The following is a 22418-nucleotide window of genomic DNA, read 5'->3' as shown; positions in this document are numbered from 1 at the left end:
TGAGGGGTTTGAAGTGGCGGGGGGGTGGGAGGTTGGGGTACCAGGTGGTGGGTATTATAGAGGGCACAGCTTGCATGGAGCACTGGGTGTGGTGAAAAAATAATGAATACTGTTTTTCTGAAAATAAATAAATTGGGGAAAAAAAAAAAAAAAAAAAAAAAAAAAAAGGTTGGTTCTTCCAGAGGCCATGAGGGGAGTTCTGTCTGTGCCTCCCAGCTGGTATCTGGTGGATTCCTGGCAATCTTTGGAGTCCCGTGACTTGTAGAAGAAGGTCACCCGATCTCTGCCTTCATCTTTTCATAGTGGTCTCTCTGCCTGCATATGTCTCTGGGTCCAAATTTCTTTTTTGTAAGAATACCCGTCATATGGGATTCCAGTCTACCCTAACGGCCTCATTCTAACTAATCCCATCTGTAATGACCCACTTGCAAATAGGGTCAGGGTCACCTCTGAGGTACTGGATGGAGACTTCAGCACAGAAATTGTGTGTGTGTGTGTGAGAGAAAGAGAGAGAGAGAGAGAGGAGGGGGCTAGTTAGGACTTCAACACAGAATTGTGTGTGTGTTGGGGGGTGGGTGAGTGACATAATTTAACCCCTAACTGGGTACAAACAATTCAAAGAAGACTTGAAGAAATGCAACTGATCTCAGATGACAGGGCCTGACTTATTGGTGCCAAGGAACCAAATCAGGTAAACGATGTCTTAACACACACTAGAAGACGTTTTGTAGAAGAATATAATTATACAATAATGAGCCTGCTGGCCTCACCAGGCAGAGTGAATCTCCCAGAAGCCAGCAGCACGGGCCTAGACTTAGGACCTAGTCTGTGCTAACCTGCCACTGTGCGGAGAATGGGGATGGGGATATCTGGAGGAAAGAGCAGGAAAGACCACGGGAGAACAGATACCCAAACCTCCAAAGCCTCCAGTGGGTCGGTCACCAGGTGTCAGAGTGGTGGCTTAGCTGTTTGACAAGGCCACTTAAACTGCCCTTACACGTGCTACTAAAATATCAGGGGGAGATATTCAAGTTAATTTTCTCGTTTAGCATTTGGTGATTTCTAGTTGTGCTTAATTTTTTTTTTCTATTTAGTTCCAAAACATCCAGAAAAAGTGTTTCCCCGAGGTACTCTAGGAAGTGTCTGTGTGCATGGAGCTCACCATCCTGTGAAATAGTCCGCAGGTGCACAAAGTCGCCTGAAGGAGAACCCCTGAAAGAACCCTCAGAGAGGAAGAAAAGAAGGCTTCCCAGAGGTTGTGGCATTTAAATGCAGCTACTAAAAGTAATCTGGTACCGATTTCCAAAGTAGGGGTGAGAGGTTTCCCCACATCACCAAGCAATTCTGACACCGCTGCGTCTCCTATAATTCAGCCCCCTTCTGTTGCTATCTACCTGAGAGAGCATCATATCTCACACATTAAGGGCTCAGACCCACAAGGCTCCCTCCCACTCCCCCTTCAGATGCCAATCCCAACCCCAGGTTGTGCTTCTAACCAACTGGCAATAAAGCGAATGATCCCATGACCCCCTCCTTGGGTTTAATTTGTTTAAGTGGCTCTGAGAACTCACAGAAACATTTTACTTACTAGTGAAAGGATCGCTGATTTATTATGAAAGGATACAGGAACAGCCAGATGGAAGAGATGCTTAGGACTGGGTTCGGGGGAAAGGGTGAGGAACTTCCCTGTCCTCATGAGGGCCACTATCCCGCACCACCAACCCAGAAGCTCTGCAAACACATATTTTGGGGTTTCTATGGAGGTTTCGTTAACTAGCCAGGATTGATTAAATCATTGGTCTTTAGCAATTGACTCCACCTTCAGCCCCTCTCTCCTCCCTGGCGATCAGGGGAGTGGAACTGGGGTAAATCTTGTGGTAGGGTCTCCCAGCAAGCAGCCCACATCCCAAGGGGCGGGTCAAATTGCATCATTAACATATCAAAAGACACCTTTGTTACTCTGTTCCAGAAGGAAATTCCAAGAGTTTTAGAAGCTGTGTGCCAGAAACGTGAAGACCACAAATATATTAATTATAAATCACAATATCGCCACAGCCAACCTATCAAGGGTTCACTGCCTCCAACAGGTGGCAATGGACCCCGAAGGGCACACAACTCTCCTCTAGTAAAAGACTACCCAAAGATAAAATTTCCCAAGAAGAGCTAAGTGAGGGAGTAGAAGCTTTTTCCTTGGACACAAACATCAGAATTAAAAAAGAGCATGGGAAGGAGAAGGGTAAGGAAGAGCTTTTTACTTTGTATAATATACATACATCTCGAAATCACAATTTTTTGGAAAGAACATTCATTATGCATTCCATCAATATTGATTATTCTGGGTCAGGCACTGTTGTAGGTGCGTGGGGTTCCGCATGTACTAGTCTCACAGTAAAAATTAAAACATAAACATTGAGAATAACAGATGAGTAGGTTTTGAAAGATTGTTCCTGCGTTCATTTCACTTCTTGTCCTAGAGATTGCTTAAAGTCTATTTTCAAAGTCAACAATAAAAAAGTCACTACAGAAAAACACCTATGATGGCTTTTCCAAGGAAGCGTCCGGAAAATGGTTTGCTATTCACTTGACCCAGAGCCCCTACCAAATCATGCAAATCGAGAGGGTCACATCTTCGCATTCACTTTAAGAACACGCTGGGGAACCGCTCAGGCCGTCAAAGGTGCAGAAAAGCCACCACGTGTCTGAAAGCTGGCACTTTGCAGAGACAATGTGTGCCTTCCCTTGCTCCAATGGCAGAGTTGGCAGGTGAGCCCAGGCCACCCAGTGGGGCAGGACACACAGTGTCGGTGACACAAAGAGAGTGCTGAAAAATGCACAGGCTTCTAAGTGCAGAGAATGCTGCTGAGCTCAAGTGTTTAGATGTCGATTCTCTGGTCATGGAACATGTCCAGGAGGACAAAGCCCCCAGGATGCCACCACGTACATCTTGTACACAAGTACAGGGCTCATGATCAGATTAACACAGACAGGAATTTCTCTGCCACACTGAGATGATCCTTACTGAAAAAGAGCACATTGTTCCTAAGCCAGAAGAGGAGGCTGCACAGAAAAAAAAAAAAAAAAAAAAAGCTGTCCCAGAAGAAACTGAAGAAGCAAAAATACATGGCCAGAGAATAAATTCTGCATAAAATAAATGCAAATAAAAGTTAAAAAAAAAAAACAAACCCAAGATGAGGGTGATTAGGAGGAATTTTTATACTATCTCCATAAAAAAAAACTTTTTAACATTAAAGATTATATCAGTGTATTATTTGTAGAATAACATTACATTAAAATTTAGGAACTACGCATTAGTAAGTGAAGAGTTTTGCAGAGGTGACCCATGCTGCTGCTGTTTCTTTTTTAAATTGTGAAACATATTATACAAGAAAAGAAATCTATAACTGACACAATTTAAGTCTAAGAATAATGTGAAACCCACAACCCAGCTAAGAAGCAGAATGACAATATCCCAAAAGTCCCCTCTGTGCTTCTCCTTTTTTTTTTTTTAAAGATTTTATTTATTTATTTGACAGAGATCACAAGTAGGCTGAGAGGCAGGCAGAGAGAGGGGGAAGCAGGCTCCCTGCTGAGAAGAGAGATCAATTCGAGGCTCTATGTGGGGCTCGATCCCAGGACCCTGAGATCATGACCGATCCCAGGATCCTGGAATCATGACCTGAGCCGAAGGCAGACACTTAATGCACTGAGCCACACACGTGCTTCTTGAGTGTATGTCTCCCCTAAAAGGGAACCACCATCTCAACTGCTCTAATAATTCTCTAGACTCAGAAATTTTTACTACCTTTGTATCCCTAAATAACATATTGCTTAGTTTTGCCTGTTTTTAAACCATACGGAAACAGAATCATTCAGTATGTATTCCTCTGTGACTTGCTTTTTTCTTTCAGAAGTCTTTTTGGGATTTACCCATGTGGACTCAAGCATCTAAGAATTCACCTTCTAAATTAATTTACTTTTGTTATTGACTTGCTTCTAGTAAACTGTCAAATGTTAAGGCTATATCTAAGTCTTTACCTACCTACATACTGTGTAACTACCACTCACATCAAGATATAGAAAATTTCCGGGGTGCCTGGGTGGCTCAGTGAGTTAAGCCGCTGCCTTCGGCTCAGGTCATGATCTCAGGGTCCTGGGATCGAGTCCTGCATCAGGCTCTCTGCTCAGCAGGGGTCCTGCTTCCCTTCCTCTCTATCTGCCTGCTTCTCTGCCTACTTGTGATCTCTGTCTGTCAAATAAATAAATAAAACCTTTAAAAAAAAAAAAAAGATATAGAAAATTTCCAATCAGCACCTGGCTGGCTCAGTTTGGAGAACATGGGGCTCTTGATCTCAGGCTTGTATGTTTGAGCCCCATATTGGATCTACATTACTTAAAACAGATTACTTAAAAACAAGATCTCTCTTTTTTTTTTTTTTTTTAAGATTTTACTTATTTGACAGTGAGAGATCACAAGTAAGCAGAGAGGCAGGCAGAGAAAGAGAGAGGAGGAAGCAGGCTCCCCACCAAGCAGAGAGCCCGATGCTGGACTCAATTCCAGGGCCCTGAGATTATGACCTGAGCTGAGGGCAGAGGCTTAACCCACTGAGCCACCCAGGCACCCCTAAAAACAAGATCTTAAAAAAAAAAAAGATCTAGGACATTTCCAGAGCACTAGAAATCTCACTTGTTCTCCTTTCCAACTAATATCCCTCAGAAGTAATCACTATTCCTACTTTAAGCAACACAGATGACTTCTGAGTTCATGTATTTTTCATGGTTGCATAGTATTCTAGTATATGCATTTTTTTTGTGAATTTGGATATCAAACAATTGCTGATTGGCTCTGGTCAGGTAAACTAAGCAAGTTTGTCCCATAATTTCATTAACCTCAAAGTGTATTATCCCACTGTTTACACAATGGGATTTTTTGGAACCCCACTTAGAGCATGATAATGGGGCTTATTCACACCAATTTATTTACTTATTTATTTAAATATTTTATTTATTTATTTGACAGACAGAGATCACAAGCAGGCAGAGAGAGAGGGGAAGCAGGCTCCCTGCTGAGCAGAGAGCCCGATGCAGGACTCAATCCCAGAACCCTGGGATCGTGACCTGAGCCGAAAGCAGAGGCTTAACCCACTGAGCCACCCAGGTGTCCCTTCACACCAATTCATTTATCCTTCCTATCTTAGATGAACTTTTTGTGGGTTGTTTTGTTTTGTTTGGGCTATTACATAAGCAGTGTTTTTAAGAATATTCTTGTATATCTACTGATACACAGGTATACAGTTTTCTCTGGAATCTAGACTGTAGGAATAGAAACTCTAGGAAAGAGTGTATATGCATGTCCGGCTTTACCATATTATGCCAGATTCTTTCCTAGAGTGGCTGTACCAATTCACACTCCCGCCAGCAGTTTGTAGGAGCCTCTTCTGTTCGTTCTCCCAACACCCGATCTTTAATTTTAAACATTTTGGAGGTTTCTCATTGTAGTTTTGATTTGCATTTCCCAGCTGAAACATGTGTTTCTATATATTTACGGCCCTTCTTCTATGAAATATACTATTTAATTACTTTCTTCTTCCCCTCTACCTGAAATTATTTCTAGCCATCCAATTTGGGGTCAGAAAAGGCTGAGTAGCTCCTTAAATTTCAAGACTGTAAACTCTTCAGAGTTTAAAACCAGTGAAGTCTGGGGTGCCTGGGTGGCTCAGTGGGTTAAAGCCTCTGCCTTCGGCTCAGTTCAAGATCTCAGGGTCCTGGGATCGAGCCCTGCATCGGGCTCTCTGCTTAGCAGAGAGCCTGCTTCCCCTCTCTCTCTGCCTGCCTCTCTGCTATAAATAAATAAAATCTTCAAAAAACAAAACAAAACAAAACAGTGAAGTCTGGATGTTCTGATCTGTGGCGATGATGGTATCCGGAGCCCAGATGGATTACCAAGTGATTGAAGTACTAGAATAATTAGTCAGGAAAGGGGACAAGTGTAGTAGGCAGCCTTCTAAGATGGTGCCCCTGGATACCTGGCCCCTGATAGACACACATTTTCTTCCCAACACTGATCAAATACTAACCTAGGTACAGATGTTGAGGGGATTTTGCAGATGTAATTAAGGTCCCAAACTAGCTGACCTTAAAACAGATTATTTAGGCAGATCTAATTTAATCAAGGGAGATTAGAAGTCAGAGGGATATGCTCCAGCTGCCCTGGAGGAAAGCGAACACCCATGTTGTAGGCTGTCTATGGGAGCCACATGCCAAGAGCTACAAGCAGCCTCTGGGAGCTAACAGTGATCCCTAGCTAACCAGGACCTGTCCTATGACAGCATGAAAATGGATTCTGCTGACAACCAGCAAGCCTGGGAGCCCAGATGAGAAGTGCAGACCGGCCAACATCCTGTTTTCAGCCTGGTAAAACCCTGAGCGGAGAATCCAGCCATACAACATCAATTTCTGACCTACAAAAACTGTGAGGTGATGAATTTGTGCTGTTTTAAACCACTAAATTTGCGATAATCTATTATGCGGCAATAGAAAAGGAACACACCAAGTAAGTATGAAACATCACCCGCTGAATTACAAGCGAGGAGCAGGACTTCTGTCTGCAGCTGTGGGTATGCAATGCATAGGTCTAAAGGCATCATTTACATTGTTGTCCATGTGAATGGTGCCCTCTGAAGTTGGGCAGTGCACGTTCAGCACAACTGTATATAGCAATCCTACAGGAGACCCCACTCTTGCCCTGTTCCAGAATCTTGGCTACCTCCCTTAACCATGTAGAAATGAGAGCATCGCTCTAGAGGTAGTCAGAAATCCCTACCAGCTCAGCATTTGCAGTATTTAGTGTATTTTGTGTCTACTCTACCACACACTGGCCCTTCCATTTCCTTACAGTTTCTTACCTACTTAATTTTAACCTCTTGCTTCATTTAGGTTTACCCAAAGTCTTCTGTCTTAAGAAGCTGTCACCATGCCAATGAATAAGGCTTTGAGAATGGAAGCCAGTAGCTCCCTGGGGAGGAAACTATGAGGGACCTTCTTTCCTTTTGATTATGAATGCACTCAGGACATTTAGCTGTAGAGAGTTCAGAAGGCTTAAGATAGTGGTTAAAAAAGTACTTTTCCATCCTGTCAGTCTGTCAAGTTGACCAACTGTTCAGGGGTAGTCGCTTTGAGGAAGTGCTGACTCATCTCTGTTTCTGAGGAAGGCAGCTTAGTAATGAAGAAAATGGGACAAAAACTGAGTCTTTCAGGTGAGTCTTGAAGAATTAGCTGGGAAAATGAGCCTGTCTCACAGAGAGACTGGAAGTGCTGTTAAAATGAGCTAAGGCAAAAATAAGCCACTGAAAACTGGGTCAGTCAGTCAAGCTGGGGCAAGGAGAGCAAAACTGAAACTTGAAAACAGGTCCACGAACACTGCCCGGCGCACACTCCCCTCTCCATTTCTGCTCAGTTATTCCCACTGAGATCTTGCAGGTCTTAGGAGCTGTGTCTGCTCCATAAAGGATCAATATTTTAAGACCTAAGAGGATAGTTTTGAAATCCTGGACGCTCCATGTAACATATTCAAACTCTATGTTCCTATTTCTCTGGATTTCAAGGTTTTCTAAGCAGCAGGTAAGATCATACAAGTGACATACTCGTGCACAGTGCCAGGTGTTTGTGTTTAACACAGTAGCTTTTACTAGAAACGCACCCTGGAAACATGACTGACGGATGGTGGGACTGGTATTTTGGGACAAGAGAACACTTGTATGGTATAGAACAGCGGCTACCAAATCCAGTGCAAGGGTAGGCGATGTTTTTACCAGTCAACTATAAAAAGAAGAAAAATAAAGGGGCAATTGGGTGGCTCAGACATCTGATTTTGGCTCAGGTTGTGATCTCGGGGTCCTAGATTGGAGCCCTGTATGGAGCCCTGCATCAGGCTCCGCACTCAGTGGAGAGTCTTCTTGTCCTTCTCCCTCTGCCCCTCCCCCTGCTCATGAGCATACTCTCTCAAATAAATAAAATCTCTTCAAAAATTTTTTTTAAAGATTTTATTTATTTATTTGAGAGAGACAGTGAGAGAGGGAACATATGCAGGGGGATTGGGAGAGGGCAAGCAGACTTCCCGCTGAGCAGGGAGCCCGATGTGGGGCTCGATCTCAGAAGACCTGAGCTGAAGGCAGATGCTTAATGATTGAGCCACCCAGGAGCCCAACAAATAAAATCTTAAAGAAAAAGAAAAAAGACATACAATTATGGACAAAACAGTGAATTTTCCACAAAAATTTTTCATATATTTATTCAAACTAATGGGCTATTGTTTTCCTTTATTCTATTTTCATTCTTTTGGTGTCAAAATGTCTTATGAAATAATGGTGATAATCTACTATACCTTCTTAAAATACTCTTAGCGGGCCAAATAACGTTGTCAAGCGTGTATTAGTATCAGTCCCCTCAACCCTTTAAAAAACTTTTTTTTTTACTAGTTTGGAAAATACAAGACTGGGAACCAGTGCTTGGGTATGACTGGTATAAGAAGGGCAAAGGCCTCAGAAGACCAGCAATTCTTAGGAAGGTGGGCTTCCAGGAACCAGCATGATCCAGGGAAATTTTCAAAATTATTCATACTCAACCTCCAAGACTATTGGATTAGAAAACTGGTGTGCTACAGAAAAAAATGAGAGTGCAAATGAAGAAAGAGGATGTGGGATCCAGGAATCAAAAGATCCAGCACAGAGAGGTAAAGGAAAGTCCCCCAAACCACCCCTGCATGCCAGTCCTCCGCAACAAGTCAGGAGAGGATGTGTGTGGGGAAAGAGGTCATTAATAACTCCCGGAAAGCAATGCTTGTATGTGAAACACACTCACACTACAGTAGTCCCCCTTTATGTGTGGGGGATTCATCCCAAGACACACAGTGGATTCCTGAAACCACGGATAGCACCGAAACCTAGACGTACTGTTTTTCCCTACACGTATGTACCTATGACAAAGTTAAATTCATAAACCAGATACAGCGGGGCACCTGGGTGGCTCAGTTGCTAAACATCTGCCTTTGGCTCAAGTCATGATCCCAGGGTCCTGGGATGGAAACCCGCATCAGGTTCCCTGCTCAATGGGGAGTCTGCTTCCCCTACCACCCCTCTCCCCGCTCTTGCTCTAATAAACAAAATTTTTAAGACAACTTAAATTCCAGTAAGAGATTAACAGAACAATTATCACCTACTGTAACAAGCTGTGAATGCAATCACTCTCAAAATATCTTACTTCACTGTACCTATCTTTCTTCTTTTGATGACTTGAGGATAAAAGGCCTACATGAGCTGAAATTAGGTGAAGGAGTTGGCATTGTGCTGTAGCTGTTAGGCTACTGTTGACCTGACCATACACCTGGAGGATTACCTGCTTCCAGATCGTGGCTGACAGCAGGTAACGGAAACCGTAGAAGCTGACGGTAAGCGGAGACTAGACCACGCACATACTCTACAGTGAGGAGTTCCTGATGCTAATCGTGTAAGTCAGCGTCCCAGAAAGTGGATGGCACCCTTGAGATAACACAGTAACCCAGAACCAGCAGTAAGAGATGTGATCACCCCTATCAGGCCCAACAGGACAGAGTGAGGGAGAGGTTAGTGGCAAATGAAGTTACACGCAGTTGGCCAACTTGAGGTGCAGGACTTTTGGCTGAGGAACACAATTACTGTGAAGAGAACCAGGAGAGAGGCAGCAGAGGGAGTAAGTAACTTGACCTTCCACTTTACTTCCCTTCCTCCCTTATAGAGCCCCACTGGGAAAACTCAAGAGTCTAGAGTCTGTTGGGGTAGTTCATATAGTTTCTTGGGCATCAAAGTAGGGTAAAGGCAGCAGATTTGGAGGGGCAAGTGGAAGGCAGCTGGTGCACTCATGATATACTAATTAATGACAACCCAAATTTACAAAAACACATTAGAAGGAGGTGTAGAAGCAGAGGGACTTACAGTGTAAGAACACAGTATCAGAACCATGGCAGAAAGTAAGAGCTGACAACTCCAGAAATAGCAGTATATTTTTACCTATTATTTAGAAATATGGAAATAAACGACAAGACACAGCAACAGCTAAATGAGTAATGCCTTTGGGGACTAAGGAAGTATGACGTAGTAAGACTTAAAATATGACAACTTTTAAAGAAATGATATATTTAATAAGAACAAATTAAGAAAGCTGCTAGAGGGCATCTGAGTGGCTCAGTCTGTCAAGCATCTGACTTGTGATTTCAGCTCAGGTCTTGATCTCAGGATCATGATGAGTTCAAGCTCTGCACTGGGCACCACACCCAGTGTGGAGCCTACTTTAAAAAAAAAAAAAGGTTGGTAGAAGGTACACAGATAACTAACAGTGGTTACATCTTTGGAGCTAGAATAAGGGTAGAGAAAGAACATTAACTGTTCATTTAACTTGGTCTTGCATTCTTTTACTATGAACTTTTTTTTTCCCCCAAGAATTTAAGTAATCTCTACACCCAACGTGGGGCTTGGACCCACAACACCGAGATCAAGAGTTGCGAGCTCCACTGACTGAGCCAGCCACGTGCCCCCAAATTTCCTTTTTTAATAATATAGTTTTTAATACCTTAAAAAAAACCTAATCAGGGGCTACCCTCTGCAAAAAACCCCCACCACAATCTAATGAACTGAATATAGTTGCTAAAGGGGATTTATCTTATCCTTTAGGTGGGTTGGAGCAGAAAAACTAGAAGCTACTGATTTGTATCCAAATGAAATCAAATTTCATTTGGATCCAAATGAAATCAAATTTCATTTGTATCCAAATGAAATCATTTGTATCAATGAAATCAAGGATGGATCAATGACTTAACCATACACACAGCTTAACAGAGCCTGTTAGGACTGAGGACTTCTAACCCCACAGAGAATACATACAATACAAAGATAAGGCTCATCATCTCTGAGTACTTATACATCCCCACACTTATGTGAAGGAGGACAGGGATGAAAGACCATATGGAGACCCAAAGTAGCAAAGAACTACCCAGTCCTGCATTAAAAAACATTAAATTCTGGAGTGTTTTATTATGTGAAACAATGGATACAATGTACACTTTAAAAAGAAGACAAGACTGGGGCACCTAAGTGGCTCAGTGGGTTAAAGCCTCTGCCTTCGCCCCTCCCTCCCACATCGGGCTCTCTGCTCAGCAGGGAGCCTGCTTCCTCCTCTCTCTGCCTGCTTCTCTGCCTGTGATCTCTGTCAAATAAATAAATAAAATCTTTAAAACTAAAAAAAGAAAAGATTGTTGTTGTAGGACTATGCAGATGCTATCACCGTGTACTTGTGCTTTTTGATATGGCAACAGATGTCCGTTTTAAATATTTAAACTGCAAAGGAAAAAAGAACCACAAACTAAACTGAATATTTAATATACTTTGTACGAACAGAAGGAATGCAACAAGGATTAGAATTTTATAATGTACATTAGATATTTTTGTAAAAGGTATTCCATTTTTCAAAGGCATTTTCCCGATTTCCCCGTCTTTTCTATTTTCCTCAGAGCAATAAGCAGGAATTACTATCAGAAGTAGGCTGCTCCGTTCCACTGGACAGTAAATATATTTTTATATTTGAAGTCTTCATCATCTCCCCAAACCCCCTCCTTTCACCATTCAGTCTCACTGCACTGTTTCACAGTAACATTGTACTCCGCTCAAATTCAAAGAGCCTAAACCAAAAGGATTTTTGAGTACTAGTTTAGTAGCAGTGTCTACTGGCACAAACCTTCTATTTATTCATAACTGCGGTAATAGAAATGGAAGCTACTTTAATGAAATAGGAACTCAGGAATGAGATCATTAAATATAACTAAACACTTTTAAAATATAAATATCATGTATTTCCTGATTAGTATCAGGTGAGTATCTAAGCTATCTATTCCAAATTCTGGTCTCAGAGAGAAAAAGGTCAGAGACAATTGCAAGCAAGGTGCTTCATATTATCAGGTCCATTTTTAAAACAATGAGATCCTTTGGAACAATCACTTTAGTCTTTCTTTTTATCAGAGATTTCCGCTGGACCTTTTGTTGGTAATCCATTTATGTCTGCACCCTAAAATTAAAAAAAAAAAAAGAACATTTTAGATATTATTACAACTCATTATAAGAAACCGTCTCTTTAAAAACCAACAACAAATTTCAGAATGAAAAAACTCTGCTTCTAGAAATGTGCAGTAAGGCTAAATTAGTACAAAACACAGGTGAAGTCGAACTTAACAAGAACCAATGCTAAAAACAGTTGTCCAAATATTCATTTTAAAAAATAACTTCATTTTGTTTTTTTAATTTATTTTATTTTTGAAAAGATTTTATTTATTTATATGATAGAGCGTACAAGCTAGGGAAGGGGCAGAGGGAGAGGGAGAAACAGGTTCCTAGCTGAGCAGGGAGCCCAACAGGGGACCCAATCCTAGGACCCTAGGATCATGACCTGACCAAAGGCAGATGCTTAACTGACTGAGCCATGCAGGCATCCCATTTTGTTTTTTTAAAAATCTCTATGAGCCCTCCAACTAAATCTCTTACCAAAGTTATCAATCAGTGAAACTGGCATATTTTAGTATTATCTCTTCTCGTCCATTAGCTATTTATTATTCTTACCAGCCAAGAAATATTGGTAATTATCTTGGCTATAAGACAAGGAACAAACACACTAATCAGAAGTCTAGTTTAAAACCTTAGTTTAAACCAAATGTTAATTACTTAAAACACACCCTAAATCCTTTATCTTAAAAAAAGAAATTGGGGCGCCTGGGGGACTCAGTTGGTTGAGTGTCTGCCTTTGGCTCAGGTCATGATCCCAGGGTCCTGGGATGGAGTCCCTCATCAGGCTCCCTGCTAAGTGGGAAGCCTGGTTCTCCTCCTCCCTCTACCTGCAGCTCCCCCTGCTTATGTTCTCTAATATATAAATAAAATCTTAAAAAAAAAAAAAAAAAAAAAAAAAAAGCCTAAACGCCTGGGTAGCTCAGTTGGTTTACCTCTTGATTTAGGCTCAGATCATGGTCTTAGGGTCATAGGAGAGAGCCCCACAAAGGGCTCAATGCTGAGCATGGAGACTGCTTAGAATTCTTTCTCTATCTCTCCCTCTGCCCCGACCCCATCCCCGGCTCATACTCTCTCTCTAAATAAATAAAATCTTTAACAACAACAATAACAACAACAACAAAAGTAGAGAAAAAAAGAAATTAAAACACATTAATGAAGTTTCTGGTTTCAAAAACATGCCTTTTCAAAGGCAAGTAATTTCCCCTGACTGTACCACCCTCCCCACCTGCCCTTAGTCAAGGTATTTTAATGTTCTTACCTTACAGTCTACTTTGCCTTTGTTTTTATCGTGGGATTCTCGAAGAGCTTTCTTAGGCCACATACGACTAACAAAGGGGGAAATCAGCGGGTATATGTAGGGCTCCAGGAATTTTTTGTAGATCCAGAGCAGAATCGGAATGACGATGCAAGGAATGCACACCATCCTCCCAGGCTGGAGCTCCTGAGCGGCTGACGTGCGAGAGAAAGCAAATCAGGTCATCACAGAACAACAACTAAACGCATTTACCTAGATGAAGATTCTTGAAAGGACTATTTCTACATTAAAGGGAAAATCTAAATTATTTATTGGCTAAATGCACAAGTCTATTAAATAAAAGCGCTGCTCTCTATAAAGGAATAAGAGGTGGTAGACATGAAAATAACAGTGAGATGCCTGCCTCCAAACCTCTCCAATCACTGCTTCCCAACCATAAATTTAAGGATAAAGCTAAGATATTAACTTCTGCTGGGTACTGGCCAGTTAGGCCCTTTGCCTTTATCAACTCCTGTAATTCTCAAAACTCAGCCTCACCATCTTCAGAGACTTGACAGTATTTATTAGCTAAACCTCCAAGGCTAAGGGCAAATCCTGTAATAAGAAATTCATTAAGATATCACTTTGGTGGTTGCCTGGGTGGCTCAGGTGTTAAGTGTCTGCCTTCGGCGAGCCCCACATGCTCTGCGGGAAGCCTGCTTCTCCCTCTCCTACTCCCCCTGCTTGTGTTCCCTTTCTCGCTGTGTCTCTCTCAAATAAATCAATAAAATCTTAAAAGAAAGAAAGAAAGAAACAGCACTGGAGTTCTACTGCTGATTAAAAAAAAATATAAACACCACTTTGAAAGACTTGTAGGCTGCAAACCAGCAGGACTTTCCCAGACAACAAATCTCCTTTGATGTATTTGCTTTTTTCAGTTTAATAACAATTAAGGTAAACTGAGTAATAAAAATATTTTATTTGGTGTTAGTATTGTTCTAAGTACGTTGTCCATTTCAAAAAATGAACACCTCTAGAGAGGCCTGGGGGGGCTCAGTCAGTTAAAGGTCTGACTCCTGGTTTCAGCTCAGGTCAGGAGATCAAGCTCCGGAGCTGGGAAATCAGCGCTCAGCAAGGAGTCTGCTTGAGAGTCTCTCCCTTTGCCCCTCCCCCCATGCATGCATAGGGGCTCTCTTTCAAATACATTTTTTAAAAAAAATATTTTATTTATTTGACAGAGAGAGAGAGAGAGAACACAAGCAGGCAGAGAGGCAGGCAGAAAGGGGGGTGGAGGGAGGCAGGCTCCCCGCTGAGCACAGAGCCCGAAGCGGGGCTCGATCCCAGGACCCTGGGACCATGACCTAAGCCAAAGGCAGAGGCCTAACCCACTAAGCCACCCAGGCGCCCCCATTTTTTTTTTTTTTTTTTAAGAGAGAGCAAAAGCATGGAGAGCTGCAGGCAGAACAGGCAGAGTGAGAAGCAGGGTCCCTGCTGAGCAAGGAGCCCAAGGCAGGACTCGATCCCAAGATCCCAGGATCATGACCAAAGTCGAAGGCAGATGCTTAACCAACTAAGCCACCCAGGCATCCCTCAAACAAAATCTTTTTTAAAAAAGTTAACCCCTCTAATTTTCTTGAAGATTAGAAATTATCTTGGAATTTCTTCAAATCAATTTCTTGAAAAAGAACCAATACTACTTCCATAATGTACTATTGAACAAAAGACCTCTTAAATTTACAGGAATTTTTAATCCCTTAGTGTAGGCCTGAAAAATTAAAAAGCTTCAGAACACTGCATAAAGCTAATAATTCAGGATGTTAATTTTCAAAATATTTCAAAATATTATAAATTTAGTAGCTTGCTGGCAAAGGAGTCAGCACCATGACTACACTAAAGCAATTTAAATATTCACAACACAAGTGAGCAGTGGTACAGATAACCCAAAGTAATGTCACTTTGAAATGAATTATAAGAGTTATAAACAAGTAAACATAAATGTATATTAAGGATTGATCAGCTGTTTTATAAAGGATTCATAGCTGGATTCTTTAAAACAGTCCCCTGGTCAAACTAAAGTAACAATTTAAGAATTTACCAAAATATTGTTTCAAAATTTTAAAGAGCATATTTTCTAATTGAAATCAGTCAAAATGAGCAATAAGTCTTTTTTAGCATTTTTCAAGGAATCATTATTTTTGTCATAGACATTGAGAATTTGACCTCGAGAGACGCAGAGGTGATCTGGTTTAGATCTCGCACTCTTACAGACACAAAAGCCTAATAATCAGAGCGGACTGGCTGCTGCTGCCCACATTTGAAGCCTGCTTTCACCACTTTTGAGATGGTGTTCTTGGGCAATTTATTTAATGAGTCTGTCTTGATGCCCTCCTGTGGAAAATTAAGACAATAGTCTTATCTCCCAGGGATGTAAATGTGGATTAGATATGTCAGTAATGAATACAAAGCTCAGAAGAGTGTGTGCGTGTATTAAATGCTATGTAAAGGTGGTTACCACACACACACACACACACACACACGCGCGCCCACGCACACACACGCACACGTTGCAACCTGTCCAAAGTTCACGCAGAGCTAAATAGTAACCCGAGTTGGCTGAGACCAGCATTCCCAATTCTAGTTTCCTAGCTCAATGCTCTTGCCTTTTTCCCTAGCAAAAATACAGTGATTAAGTTATTCCCCTCCTATCAAGCCTTCACAACCCAACATAAACCCTTCCACACAACTGATAGTGTTCCGAGGGCTAGGTTAAGTTAATGACTGGAAGTCCACCACAGATTCATTTTTACCTACTGTACGGTGTTTTAAATTCTCAAGAACAAGTGCTACCAATCACTTATGTCATAATCATGGCTTTTATAAACATTGTTAGCTCTCTTCATGATGAAACTACTGTATTTCCTCTCTCCCTTAATCCTTACATGACTCCTTAGGGTGAGATTTTACTTCACACATGCGGAAAACATAGCTTACAAAGGTTTAGAAGGTGGCTAGGATACATTGATAAAATATTTTATTTGCTCTTACCAAGCTAATTCTCAGACAGTATAAAAAGCGAGCAAAATGGATTTAAACTGTTGGAAGAGAGAGATTTTCTTTCATTCGGCTTCGTCCAAGACAATGGAATACAGAGGAAAAGCGTGAGGCTCTATGAGAAATCGGGCAGGTACCACGGGGGAACGCCACCTCCCTCCAAGTAACCCAGTTTAGCACATCATTTCATGGGGAAGGGTGAGTCCAAGACAAGGCCTGAAAAGACAGGAGAGAGTAAGAGCGAATGCTGGTGACGATGACAGGGGAGCGAAGTGAAGCCGACAATACACGCCGAGAGAAGAAACGCACAGAAAGACAGAGGCGGGACGCAGGCCAGCAGGCAGGTGGGGGGCGGTGGAAAGAGCAGGCAGGGGCGCGCGTCTGGAGGGCCAAGCAGGGTAGAGCCAAGAGCGCCGGCAGGCCGCGCGGAGCGCAGAGCAGGCCAACTGTGAGCCGGTGGGGCTCGCTCAGCGCCGCCCGGGCTGGAGCCTGCGAAGCGGCTCCACAGCACCAGGGCCATCTCCCACCTCCGCCCGACCCCCAGGCGCCAGTCCGGGCCCACCCGACCCCACTCACCTGCGACCACCGGGTCCGAGTAGAGATGACCGCACTTCCGTGGGGAGGGACGTGCTGCCGCGGAGCCAATGGGCGCTGCAAAAGGGGCCCGACAAAGGCGCGCCTGCGTAAGCCGCAGGGCGCCCAGGACGTAACGGTGACGCGCAGGCGGAGGCGCGGCCTGGCTTCCGGCGCAGCCACCAGGCGCTCAAGCCCTGCGGAAGGCGAGGAAGAGCGGGGCTTCTCTGCCCCGAATACTCGAGCAAAATCCAAGACCGTGAGAAAAGATCAAGTGGTTCACCATCGGGGAAGTCACCGCACTTGCACGTGAGGGCTAGGCGGTTACCCAGAGCAGTCGTGGCTCTTCACTAGGTCGAAGTTCTTTAAAGCGCTGTAAAGGTTCTACCTCTTTACACCGACTAGGACAGCGGGAAGCCAACGGGAGAAAGGAGAACCCTCACAGTTGGTAGGAAAGCTTTGGGTTTCTCGCGTTTGTCCTGCACTTCGCTCTGGGTGTGGACCCACGAGAAAGGAGACGTCATGCAGTTCAAGTCCGTGAAAGAGGGCAGTTTGCACGAAATGACCAGGATAGGCAAATACACGGACGCCTACACACTGGTTGCTCAGGACTGGACAGGTTCTGGTGAGGAGTGACGGCAGACTCCAGCCGCGGTTCCTTTTTTGGATAATGAAGAATGTCGAAAAATTTACCTGGCAATGGATGCATTAATTGAATCTAAAAAAAGCTAGTGAACTGTAATTGGATTAACTGTACGGTGTGTTCAATCTCAAAGTGGCTGGAATAAAACTCAGAAATAGGCCCAGGCTCAATTCCATTATGCAAAGCACTCAGAAATTCAAAACAGCATGTTTGTTAACAACAATTAATGGCACAGGACAAACAGAAGAAGGTTTCTAATTCTAATCAGAAGAAAACTCATTTGATCCATTTTGTGAGGATACTTGAAATACATTTAATAATAAAAGACAACCAACATTCTCTTTTATTTTTATTTGCATTTATTCTGTGCAAATTTACTCCCGGGCCATAAGTTTTTGTTTCTTCAGTTTCTTCTGGGATATCTGGGAAAGAAATAAAAATAAAAGGTCTGTTACAAGTTTCCTGGAGCAACTTAAACTACATCTTAAAGGAGTAGGTTGTTAACTCAGGAAAAATAGGAGATGTAATGTAAAGGGAGTCCAGGCTTTTGGCATATAGAAATGGCACAGGGGGAGGGAGAGATGTAAGGAAATGAGAGTAAGCAGAAGTCTGCTGCAGACTGCAGGCATCGAGATCACGTCTAAGTGGCAACAAGAATGGAAGACAATAGGGGCATTTGGGTGGCTCTGTCGTTTAAGTGTCAAGTGTCCAACTTTTGGTTTTGGCTCTATATCTCAGGGTCATGAGACCGAACCTGGAGAGGAGCTCTGTGCTTGAAGAGTCTCTCCCTCTGCCCCACCCGCCCCCAACTCTTTCTAAAAGAAAATAAATGAAATTTTAAAGGAGAAAAAGAAAAAAGAAAAAAAAAAAACCCAATGGAAAACAATATTATTTAAGCAGTAAAATCAACACAATTTAAATTCATTAGGCATGAAGGGAGGGGGTCTAGAATCACTCCCAGGTTCCGAGCTTAAAGAACTCAAACAGTAGAAAAGAACAGTAAACTGATCATTTACTGAAAACAAGATTAGTTTGGAGAGGTGAGGAAGAGGGTAAAGGCCCATTTTTTGCCCATATTGCATTTAAAGTGGCTATGGACATGTAGGTGGGGCCATCAGCAGATAATTACCTAGTTCTGATATAACATAATACAAAAAAGCCAGTATCAGAAACAAAACTGACCAAGACCGAGCAGTTTACCTTTTTCTTCTGTGCAACCTCCTCTTCTGGTTTAGGAACAATCTGCTCTTTTTCAGTAAGGATCATCTCAATGTGGCAGGGAGAGCTCATGTATGGGTTAATGCGACCATGAGCCCTGTAAGTCCTACGCCGCATCTTGGGGGCTTTGTTCACCTGAATGTGCTCAATGACCAGAGAATCGACATCTAAACCCTGGAAGAGCGAGAACAAAATCAACACCTTTATCTCAACACCACAAACCCAACCACTGGCTCAAGTCCTTACCTTTACAAAGCAATTCTTAATTACATAGTGAAACTGTTCAAACACTTGTTTTTACCTTTATTCTAAGCATCTTTCCTTAAATCTAAGTAACTTATCAAAACCCAGTGCTCTATGCAGTTTGTAAGTGGCCTCCCTCAAAGTCATTAAGGGGAGATGTAACTGTCAATTTCTAAGCCTTGATGAAAAACAGGTTTTCAGCCGTGCGGTTTAGCAGCTAAAAGGGTTATAGCCAGACCTACATAACTCCAGTCTGGCCTAGATTTCCAAATGCAAAGGGTAATGGCTAATGCACAGATAAGACAGACCCCTTTATTAACTAAATTTAATGTTTCTCCATTATGAACATATGCAGCAAACCATATTAACCACTACTAAAGCAATCTCTATTTGTTCCAAGTGATTTCTACTGTTCGTATTTACAAAATTTTGTGAATTCTTAAGTTGTATCACCAAAAATGTCTATGGTACTAGAAAGGTTATAAACCCTTGAGTAAAATATATGAGAAAATGTTTCTTTTTCTTGCACTGGGCTTATAGGGGAAAAGTTAAGATTTAACACCATGCTTTTGAAGATCTTCACTGACAAAATTTTGCTCTTCTGGAAATATGAGGTAGAGATTAAATTAAAAAATTAATGGGAAATTTAGTTACTGAGAAAATCAAGACAGACAAATCTGGGACAACAGCACCAGTTAACTGAACAACCATCCAGGTTGTATACATATAAAGACATTAATGGTTTGGGTACCTTAAGTTCAGCATTACTCTCTGCGTTCTTAAGCATGTGCAGTAAAAATTCAGCGCTCTTCTTGGGCCACCGACCTTGTGTCCAGCCCCATTGTTTGGCCTGAAAGAAATCCAAGAGGAGGTGATCACTCATTCCCCCGATTTAATTCAGTGTTACAACCAAGATGAATGTATTTTACCAAGGTTGCTCAGAACACAGTTTTTTTTCATGGTTAATCCAAAGGTGTCCTAAGTTGGTCATCACAGCAACCAGGAAGAACCTGATTAAAGGCAGATTCTAAATATTCCTGCCCCACCCAATCACGTTCTGTTACAATGTCATTTCAGATAGCAACTAAGAAGTCTCACCTGGGCACACCTACCAACTCCACCATTGTAGCGACGGAATGGCACACACTGCTTCTGCAAAGTGACGTCTTTCAGATACTTGGTGGCTTTTCGGATATGCATACCCTTGATGGCCTGGGCAGTTTCACGTGTGTTCTAAGTATAAACAGGAAAAACTAAGTTACCCATGTTCAAGGATAACAATTCTTCAAGAAAACATTCAATTCTAGGTTTTTCAAAATGTCTACACTGAATCAGCATTAAAAGCTTACCATCCTTTTTTTTTTTTTTTAAGATTTTAAAAAAAAGATCTTATTTATTATTTGACAGAAAGAGAGAAATCACAAGTAGGCAGAGAGGCAGGCAGAGAGAGAGGGGAGGAAGCGGGCTCCCTGCGGAGCAGAGAGCCCGATGCGGGGCTCCATCCCAGGACCCTGGGATCATGACCTGAGCCACCCAGGCGCCCCCTTTTTTTATTTATTTGACAGAGACACAGTGAGAGAAGAACACAAGCAGTGGGAGTGGGAACAGGAGAGGGAGATGCAGGCTTCCCGAGGCTTGATACTAGGACCCTAGGATCATGACTTGAGCCAAAGGCAGATGCTTAATAACTGAGCCATCCAGGTGCCCCAAAAAGACTTCCCATTCTTCAAAGCTGAGGTAATGTAGTGAGGGAAGAAAAAAAAAAAAAAAAAAAAAAAAAATCTGTTATTAAATGCCAGGGAGGGCGCCTGGGTGGCTCAGCTGGGTTAAGCGACTGCCTTCTGCTCAGGTCATGATCCTGGAGTCCCTGGATGAGTCTTGCATCTGGCTCCCTACTCTGCAGGGAGTCTGTTTCTCCCTGGGCCTTCCCCCTCAGTCTCTGGCCCTCATTCTCTCCCTCTCAAAAAAAATAAATAAAATCCTTTGAATAAATAAAGAAAGAAAGAAAGCCAGCCAGCCACGGAGAATTAGCTTGAAGTTACAGGAAAATAAATCCCAAACTCCTATGAAGTGTACGTTTTAACCCCATCATGTCATAACTATTTGTGTTCCATTATTTTGATCTCTACACTAGCCTAAGTGGTTCTCTAGTAGTTTTACCAAATTCCAGGAACCCTGAAGTGCTCATTATTCGACAATTACAGAGCCAATGTCTCAAAGGTGGCCGCTCAGAACTGATTCATTTTCACGGTAATTCCAAAGGTGTCCTAAGAAACGCATCACTGCAGTCACCTTTTCAGAATGGGGGCGGGGGGATGCCCTGGAACACGTGACACAACTCTTAGACCGTAAAAGTGGATTCCCATACCTTAAAGTGAACACGGAGATTTGAACCTCTTGACTTGCATGCTAAAAAACGGAAAGTTTTGGTTAATTTTGGGTATCTCGTGGTTCCTCTTACCCCGCCCCGACGAAGAATATATTGTTCACTTACATTTCGTAGGGTTTTCCGGGTCAAGCGAATAGCGAACCATTTTCAGAGGTCACCTGGAAGGGAGGGGGAGGAATCCTGTCAACACGTATTTACTGTAACCGATGCAGGGTAAGTACGTAGGAACTCCTACCAACGGCCGCTCAGAAAGTACTTGTTTTCACGGTTAATCCAAAGGTGTCCTAAGAAACGCCATCATCGCGGCCATCCTTTTCTCCCCCGGCATCTACCAGGGGCTGCGGCAATGCTGACACAGACTAAGAACACGGACCCAGCAGCCCTCTGACCCTCCGCAGGAAAATCGTTTCAACCCCCGCTCTGGATCCCTCAGGAGTAAAAGGACTGGACGCCTCGGCATGGCAGGGCGCTCCCTCTCTAGGGGTGCCGCCGTCTCCCCAGGCCCTTCGGGGACATTACAATAAGCGCCAGCGAACTTGAAACACCCGTTCAAACGGTAAAGGCTCAACCCGACTTTAATTCCCCCCAAACGTTCTCTCGCTGCAGCCACACAAGCACCGCGTACCCGGCCAGCACTCATCGCAAGACACAGGCTTTCCGGAGTCAGAAACCACACTGACGACAGGCCGCCCGTACCCCTCGTCACCCCCATTCCCGCCCATCGCGGCCTTCTGCTCCGACACGTCCCCCTGCACCAAAGGACATCGCCCTCAGCGAAGAATCAGTAGCCGCAGACGCCTTCCTCCCGGGGGCACGGACATTAGCGCCACCGAAGCCAGGATGGCGGCGATGAACGGGGGATTCGGCAGTCCGGAGACATGGCAAACACTCACTCACCCCAGGCCGCTGAGAGGAAGAGGAAGCCCGGTGGTTCCTGGGAGAATTCATGAGAACTCGATCTCTCGCGAGATTTCCAGCCGAGAAATG

General features: G+C 43.1%; 2 protein-coding genes, 3 non-coding genes and 1 pseudogene across 5 annotated transcripts; 1 reads left to right on the top strand and 5 right to left on the bottom strand.

Moving 5' to 3' along the window:
• Positions 1 to 2565: 2565 nt before the first annotated feature.
• On the top strand, positions 2566 to 3135 carry LOC122901921 (annotated as a pseudogene).
• An 8254-nt stretch (positions 3136 to 11389) lies between these two features.
• Positions 11390 to 17048, bottom strand: C3H18orf32 (chromosome 3 C18orf32 homolog). Its single transcript, XM_044243020.1, has 3 exons — positions 16942 to 17048; positions 13339 to 13529; positions 11390 to 12087 (listed from the first exon to the last, which is right to left on the bottom strand). The coding sequence occupies exons 2-3, from the start codon at positions 13501 to 13503 to the stop codon at positions 12022 to 12024; spliced, it is 231 nt and encodes a 76-aa protein (XP_044098955.1). The 5' UTR covers positions 13504 to 13529; positions 16942 to 17048; the 3' UTR covers positions 11390 to 12021.
• An 874-nt stretch (positions 17049 to 17922) lies between these two features.
• Positions 17923 to 22371, bottom strand: LOC122902892 (60S ribosomal protein L17). Its single transcript, XM_044243019.1, has 7 exons — positions 22329 to 22371; positions 21537 to 21589; positions 21411 to 21451; positions 20141 to 20275; positions 19794 to 19892; positions 18782 to 18973; positions 17923 to 18003 (listed from the first exon to the last, which is right to left on the bottom strand). The coding sequence occupies exons 2-7, from the start codon at positions 21574 to 21576 to the stop codon at positions 17956 to 17958; spliced, it is 555 nt and encodes a 184-aa protein (XP_044098954.1). The 5' UTR covers positions 21577 to 21589; positions 22329 to 22371; the 3' UTR covers positions 17923 to 17955.
• On the bottom strand, positions 19976 to 20041 carry LOC122903876. The gene has a single exon (XR_006384077.1). It is a non-coding gene; the product is annotated as a small nucleolar RNA SNORD58 (small nucleolar RNA).
• On the bottom strand, positions 21266 to 21330 carry LOC122903877. The gene has a single exon (XR_006384078.1). It is a non-coding gene; the product is annotated as a small nucleolar RNA SNORD58 (small nucleolar RNA).
• On the bottom strand, positions 21672 to 21737 carry LOC122903878. Its single transcript, XR_006384079.1, has one exon. It is a non-coding gene; the product is annotated as a small nucleolar RNA SNORD58 (small nucleolar RNA).
• Positions 22372 to 22418: the final 47 nt, after the last annotated feature.

The sequence above is a fragment of the Neovison vison genome, chromosome 3 (assembly GCF_020171115.1).
Source record: "Neovison vison isolate M4711 chromosome 3, ASM_NN_V1, whole genome shotgun sequence".
Taxonomy (NCBI): Eukaryota; Metazoa; Chordata; class Mammalia; order Carnivora; family Mustelidae; genus Neogale; species Neogale vison.
This window is presented reverse-complemented; position numbering and strand designations above follow the sequence as displayed.